Source organism: Gavialis gangeticus, unplaced genomic scaffold (genome assembly GCF_001723915.1).
Source record: "Gavialis gangeticus isolate Ggan-Ray unplaced genomic scaffold, GavGan_comp1, whole genome shotgun sequence".
Taxonomy (NCBI): domain Eukaryota; kingdom Metazoa; phylum Chordata; order Crocodylia; family Gavialidae; genus Gavialis; species Gavialis gangeticus.
The window spans coordinates 17,286,571-17,294,039 of record NW_017729016.1 but is presented as its reverse complement, the minus strand read 5'-3'; the positions used below and the strand labels follow the sequence as shown (position 1 = coordinate 17,294,039).

The window sequence follows — 7,469 nt, the reverse complement described above, 5'->3', positions numbered from 1 at the left end:
CACCCCCCCCACTAGAAGCACCACCCCGGAAAATTTTGCACAGTATTTTGTGTTTGCACATCTCCTGTTGCAGATTTCCAGAGCTGCTTTTGCCTGTGCGCTTGTCATCCCCAGCATTGTCTTAGTCACGAGGACTAGTGGAGCATTTCCTTCCTACTGGAAATCTCTGCTGCTGCAGAGATGTTGTTATATCTTTTGGGGGATGTTGCAATGCTGTGGGCAGAGTCTTGGGAAAAATAATGCTCTTTCCTGTGGCAGCACACATGAGTAGTTCATATTTTTACTTACATTGATAAAATAGCAGACCACAGTGTTTTAGAGGGAAGTGTGGACATATCTCACTTCTTCCCTAACCTATAGCCTAATGACCCTAGGGCCCAGTCACAGATTGTACCCTAACCCAGCTGTGTCTTCATCCACCGGCTGGGCAAAGGTGACTTGTCTAGTTAAAAGTGGAGTTCTTTGACCTGATAGAGCAGACCAGTGCCGTCTAGCTCAGTGATTTTCAACTAGGATGCTGTGAAATTCTCCTTAGGGGGATGCAGGCTGTTGTGCAATATTAGCATTGTTAGATGTATGAACACCTATACATGGCTCACAGATTTCAAAGGGAAATCCATAGTGTTAAAAACATTTTGACCTGCTGTGGTCTCTCTCAGTTCTTTGCAACAGAATAAATGCTCTATGTTAGCAATTCTAACTCTATAGTCCAAGGAGTGAAATCTAAGAGCTGGTGTTTTCTGAAGGGTTTCTTGAGTCTAACAAGGTTCAGAGCCACTGGTCTAACTAGACAACCCTAAAGAATGGTGTTCTGGGGATCCAAGGATGTTACAGGCTAAAGAGCAAGACAGGCCACGGTGGAAAATGTTTGATCCTCATGCCTGGTGGGTAACCCTTTCGGGAACTGTCTGGATAGCCAGCAAACTCCCAAGGTAAGGTGAAATATGATGCAAAAGGGTTGCTTTTTACTGCACCTCTTTGATGTGAAAATGTAACCATGGACAGTTCCTGGGCTGCTTTCTAACTTCAGAAATATCGGGTTCACTTTTTTTAAAAAAAAGAATTTGCTGACATCTCCTGAATTAATTAATCAGTAAGCTAAAATCTCAGCCCCCATCCTCCCTAAAAGAGGAGGAATCTAATTTCTAGCTGACAAGTAGGATCTATGAGTGGTGTAAGTAAGGGGTTGGCCCACTGCAGGTAGCTGTCCAGGTCCTCCCAGATGTCTTGCATGAAGGAGAGAGGAAACCAATCTTAAATCCAGGGTGTGGGAGCAGGGTTTCTGGGGTAAAAATGTGTGAAGTTTCCTTTTCACAACATAAAGGAGCAAAGAAGAGCACAAACGCTTATTTTTGCTTTGCATTTCATCCTTCTAAGGTATGGGATGATTCCTTTTGAGTTGATTATACGGTTTGCAATTACTACTTTATAATCTGTGTTGCATTCGTACCCAAGACCCCCAACACATGCCCTGTACCCAGCATAAGCACAAAGGCAGAGAAATTCCCTGTGCCCCTCATAGCTTGTACTCCAAAGTCCCAATCCTGTGAATTTAGGCCTGGTTAACTTTATTCAGCCAAGTTATCCTGTTTGAAATGTTGTCTTTTGTGGAAGCATCTGTTGAATTGTCATTACAATGAGGTGTAACACACCATTTAAAGGGTGTGGGCTTTGAGCTATTTTGAAAATCAATAGTTAGGCCAGTGGACCCAGCAGATCATTCATGGATCTTTCCTGGGTGGTGCTTTAGCACTGTTGGTGCAAGGGAGTGATTGAACTTGGCTCTGCCTTCTGAGTAGTTGTAATAATGGTGCATTCACTCTAACCCAGTGTTCCCTCCTGTAGCCGACCGAGAATTCATCGAGTCTAGGCGGAGGGCTCTGAAGCGGTTCATCAACCTGGTGGCTCGGCATCCTCCCTTCTCAGAAGATGTGCTCCTGAAGCTGTTCCTCTCCTTCAGTGGCTCAGTGAGTTCTCAATAGCAGTATTTTGTGTTTGCACATCTCCTGTTGCAGATTCCCAGAGCTGCTTTTGCCTGTGTGCTTGTCATCCCCAGCATTGTCTTAGTCACGAGGACTAGTGGAGCATTTCCTTCCTATTGGAAATATCTGCTGCTGGAGAGATGTTGTTATATCTTTTGGGGAATGTTGCAATGCTGTGGGCAGAGTCTTTGAAAAATAAAGCTCTTTCCCGTAGCAGCACTACTCGTGGTCCAAGTTAGCTTGACACTGCCTACATGTTGCAGTTATTCACACAGAGCACGTCCACAAGCAATTGGGATGCATAACCAGATGTATTTATACTTATTTAATGCTTGTTTGGTTGTGCTTTTTTAGGATGTGCAGAACAAGCTGAGGGAGTTGGTCCAGGGACTTGGAGATGAGTTCATGACTTGCAAACTAGCGACCCAGGCTAAGGTATTTTCCTTTATAATGTCTAATTAGAACTTTGATGTCTCCTGCCTGTGTGCACACGATTTTTGCGTACGTTGGGTAAAAGATGGGAGGGGGGACTTCACCTAAAGAGAGGAAAATGAGCCATTTAAAGAAAGCTGACTTACTCTTCTCTTTCATTTAAAAAAAATTATAAATATATGATGATTTCCTGGCTCATACTTTCCAGCCTGCTAGAATAGCATACAAGTGGTAAGCAAGAAAGTTTATCCAAGTGCATGTTTTTAAAGCATGAAACTCATAACCTACACTTTTTGAAAATGCATCCTTTGATTGGTCTTTTCCCTAGCACCTCTGTGTTGTCACATTGCTCTTTCTTTCTGAGAGAAATGATGAATCTTGCTTCCTTCTAAGTTGGCTGCAAGCAGCTGATTTCTTTCTTATTTGCTGATAGCATTTATCTTCCAAATTGCCTACTTTTTTCTTTTGTAAAAGTATGCCTGAGGTGAAGGAAGAGAGACCAGGCAACGAATGAGCTGATTACAAGCTGCTTTAAAAAATGGTTTTCTGTCATCTAGCATAGTGGAGTCCTGGTCCAGAACTGGGACTTCTGGTCACTACTGTGTTGGAAGTAATGGGCAAGTTATGTTTCTGCTTTGTCCTTCAGTTTCCCCTTCTGTAACATTGGGATGACATTGGTCTTCTTTGCAAAGTGCTTTGAGTCTTACTTATGGGGTGTGCTGTATAGGAGTGAGGTATTAGTACATTTTTACTTTTATGTTACTCCCATGTGGGCCACTCCTGTGGGTTAATGCTAGAGACCATTTTCTATTTGTCCTGCTCTTCGCTGTTTGCTGTGCAGAGTTACTGGAGAATAAGCTGGATCTTACTTGGATTCATGCAGCAGTACTGAAATTTCTAAGTCCCAGTTGTCTAAACTCTCACTGATGCGTGAGCTAGAAGTCCAGCTGAGCCTTCAGTATCTGGCTGAGCTTTTTCAGGGCTGGCAGTTAGCAACTCCTGCTCAGGTCTTCAGGAACAGACCCTAAACCCCATAATGCTGTGTGTTTTTTCTCTCCTTAAAAAAAAAAGCACTCCCCCCGCCAAAAAAAAAAGCAAAAAAAAAAAAAAAAGAGAGGATAGAGAAGCAACCCAGCCCACCCAACCTCCCAAAAAAAAAAAAAAAAGAGAGGATAGAGAAGCAACCCAGCCCACCCAACCTCCCAAAAAAAAAAAAAAAATCTCTTTGCTGTGTGTAACAGGATTTGGAGTCTCCCTAGTCTGCTCCCTGACTTCTAATCTCTCTTTGTGACTTGCTGTTTATGTTATTTAGTCAGTAATCTCTCCTGTGCTGTCTCAGGACTTCCTCCCAGCTGACATCCAGGCCCAGTTTGCTGCCAGTAGGGAGCTTATCAGAAATATTTATAACAGCTTCTATAAACTGCGGGATCGTGCTGAGCGAATAGCCTCCCGGGCTATTGATAATGCTTCGGATCTTCTCATATTTGGAAAAGAGCTAAGGTAGGCTGCAGGGAGAGGACTCGTACAAGACGCTTCTGTTTTTTAATAGAGTGATAGGCTTCCCTGATAATGTCCGTGGGGAACAAACAATTGTTTTTTTTACATGGTGCAGGGGAAGAAAACAGAAGGTAGGTTCCTCAGGGCAGGGGAAGCAAAATGCCAGTGTGTTGACATTTCTGGCGTTGATTTATGCTTGAGTGCAATGGTGCAGTCCCTAGTGTGTCCACACCAGTGTGTATGTGATCAAGACACCCATTCATAGATCCTTCTGTGGGATGTGCCTGTTCACACATTCTGCCTGGTTTTTAAGCAGAAAACACTGAAGCTGCTTGCTAGTGCAGTTTGTCTTCTAGACAGACCTGTTAAACGGCTGTCACTGCAATCCACTGCTAACTGGACCCTTTCTGGGGACCAGCTACAAACTTCATGCAGCCTGACTCTAGAGGGACTCTACTTCGGCTGTAGCCTGCTAGTGAGGTTTGGGGAGCTAGGGGGTACTCATTAGTAGCTGCTGGCTGGGATATGACTTCTAGTGTTTAACTACCTCTTCCCTCTTCTCTCTTCTCAGTGCATTAGGCTCGGATACTACACCACTCCCTTCCTGGGCTGCTCTGAACAACAGCACGTGGGGGACTCTGAAACAGGCCTTGAAAGGCCTGTCTGTTGAATTTGCACTGCTGGCTGATAAAGCTGCACAGCAGGTGAGTTCCCCTGCCAGTGGCTTCTCCTGTGTCTGGCATCCTGAGACATGCATGCTTGCCTCTTGAATCAAGAGCCTTCTCGGATGGGTACTCAGAAATCACACCCCTGTTCTTGCCTAAACACTTCATAGGATTCTCACTAGATCAGTCTGAACAAGTACGCTGGCAGACCTTCTTGCTCGATCCAGTGTGAACAGCAGGAGTCCTGGCTGTGGCCTGAGGCCTGTACAGCTTCAAAGTAAAGTTAGTAGGGACAGGGAAAATCCTTTACAAAAAGGTGTCAAGAACAAGGTAATTATTGCTGTGGGCTGATCTGTCCAAGAGTCCTGCACTTTGTTTGCCTAAGATTACCAGCTAGATGGAGTCCAGCTGAATCTGCTTCTTTATCGAGTTTGACCTTTTGTAGCCTGTTTAAATGCTACACGAAACTTATTCAGGCAGAAGCCATGAGATGTTGTTGTTGTAAGGGCACCACGTGCTAACAGATATGGGAATGTGAGAACTTGATGGTCTGTAGGGGACAGTAATGTCCTATTTTTGCTACAGCCACCACTTTATGGTGCTTAGTGTACTAGGTTCAGACCAGGACCGTACCTCCAGAGGTGACTTTCTGAAGAGCCATACTGATGCAGGGACCAGCAGTAAGTGGTGAAATCCAGCTCGAGTCATGCATACTCTGCTTCCTATTTCAAGAACTCTTTTAAGGGGGGTGGAAGGGAGCAGGAGTTAAGACATCCCTCTCCCAGGAGGCCTAAAGGAGGGAAGACTAAAGCCTAAGGGAGTCTGCCAGAACAGGCATTTTGGGCAGAGTGAGCTCATGATGCTAAACTGCCTGTTGCAGCAATCGGCTAATTGGAATGCCCTTCTCGCTCCAGGCAGATCTTTATTTATCCTGCTTACCAGCTCCAGCATCTCGGCTCCTGTGGTGAGAGTGTAACAACTGCTCTGGCCCCCCTGCAGAGATCTTTAGGGCACAGTGTGCAGGTGATGTGGGCACCTACCAGATTTGTAAAATATTTTTGTCCCTTGTTTTCTAGGGTAAACAGGAAGAGAATGATGTGGTGGAGAAGCTGAACCTTTTCCTGGATTTACTCCAGTCCTATAAAGTGAGTTCTGCTGTTCCTGTGCCAGTGAGAGAGTTGTTTAGAGCAAGCCTGTTCTCTTTAGAGGATGCCATGCCAAGTGAATGGAAAAAAAAAAAAAGTATCTGGAAAGGCAGCTTAGCAGCAAACTGGGCATGATGCAGAGGGAGGGGAGTGGCTGTTGCCCTTGGTGAGCTCTACAGCATTACTGATCAGCTCTTCTCTCATGGTTGGGTGTTGCTGGACAGCAGACCATGCAAGGAGCTGAAAATACCATCTGCTTTCCTTGCATGAGTCAGCTAACTTCCAAAATGGCTCTTTTGGGGTCAAGGAAAGAGAAGGAATTGGTGGGCAAGGCCTTTGCATTAGGAGCCTCAGTCCAGTTAAAAATTAAATTAAGTTTTGTCCTGCACCACCACCTTCCTGAACACCTGTTAAAAACACACCTAGGTGAAGTTCAGGAAAGGCTGATAGGCACGCTGAGGAGGCACCTGGTCTGGGACTGGAGCAGCAAGGTCCCTCCACTGATGCTGAAGTTGAATTGGCAACATTCAGCACTAGAAAGAGACTTGCAGATTGGAAAGCTGGGAAAGATCAAGCACATGGAAGAGATGAGACTCCAGAACACCTGTTAGAGCTTTGTCTTTTGACTTGGAGTGGTCCTGGGTTTTGTTGTCATGAATGTTGGTGCTTAAGCGTCTCAGTTTTTTGTTGGAGGGGGGAGGAAATTCTCTGAGTATCTACTGTTGAAGCTGGAGGGCTCACTTCTCAGACTTCAGCTCTGTCCCTGGCCTCTGCTGCCTCCTATATATCCATCCTCCATAGCTCCCTGCCCCACATCCAGAGGTCAGTGAGTACCTGTCTGTTCCCTTTCCCATAAAGGATCTGTGTGAGAGGCATGAGAAGGGAGTCCTGCACAAGCACCAGCGAGCCTTGCACAAATACAGCATGATGAAGAAGCAGATGATGAGCGCCACCGTGCAGAACAAGGAGCCGGAGTCCGTGGAACAGCTGGAGTCGCGCATTGTGGAGGTGTGTGGGACAGGATGGAAGCCTCTTTTTGCTGGTGCCATTACATGGCTTGGTGGTGCTTTCAGAATGGGCACTAGGCTGAAAAGTTCCCCTGTGGATCTCGGTCCTGTTCCTGTTAAAACTGCGTTGCAAAGAAAGGGCTTTGTTTGCTTGCTACTGAACTGCTAATGTTTGGCTTGGCAGTGAGACTTGCTCCCAGGAGGTGCTGAAATGCAATTTGCACATGACCTCACTAGCTGCTGTCAGGCAAAGTGCATGCAGGACTGCAGCTTGTTTTTTTTTTTTTTTTTTTTTTTTTTTTTTTTTTTTTTTTTTTTTTTTTTTTTGCAAGTGCTTGTACCGTGGGCCTGAAGAGAACTGGGACTGCTGCATTATCACCTGCTTTACCTGTCCTAGTTGCATAACTGATTGGGTTGCTCTTCTTTCAGCAAGAGAATGCCATCCTGACCATGGAACTGCGCAATTACTTTTCTTTGTACTGCCTGCACCAGGAGACGCAGCTGATCCATATCTACTTGCCTCTCACTTCTCATATCCTGGGGGCATTTGTCAACTCCCAGATCCAGGGCCATAAAGAGGTGAGTTCTTCTCTCGTCCTGTGGCAGGCAAGGTTGGTTGGGTAGATGTGAGATCCTTTATTAGACCAACGGATTAGTTGGAAACTACTTGTCCTGTACCCTTTCCCTGTGTCCTCCCCTCCAAATACAGATAAGTCTTTGAACTTCCTTTTGCCCTTTAGC

The 7,469-nt window shown here is 45.4% G+C and overlaps 1 protein-coding gene across 2 annotated transcripts in view; it reads left to right on the top strand.

Annotated features, from left to right (window-relative positions):
• SNX8 (sorting nexin 8) overlaps positions 1-7,469 on the top strand; it is a 22,544-nt gene that overhangs the window by 7,794 nt on the left and 7,281 nt on the right. For both annotated transcript variants that reach the window (XM_019512956.1, XM_019512953.1), the window contains exons 4-10: positions 1,846-1,967; positions 2,337-2,417; positions 3,754-3,914; positions 4,483-4,615; positions 5,653-5,721; positions 6,580-6,729; positions 7,158-7,307. In XM_019512956.1, the coding sequence (XP_019368501.1) occupies positions 1,846-1,967; positions 2,337-2,417; positions 3,754-3,914; positions 4,483-4,615; positions 5,653-5,721; positions 6,580-6,729; positions 7,158-7,307 (866 nt within the window). The remainder of the gene's footprint in view (positions 1-1,845; positions 1,968-2,336; positions 2,418-3,753; positions 3,915-4,482; positions 4,616-5,652; positions 5,722-6,579; positions 6,730-7,157; positions 7,308-7,469) is intronic.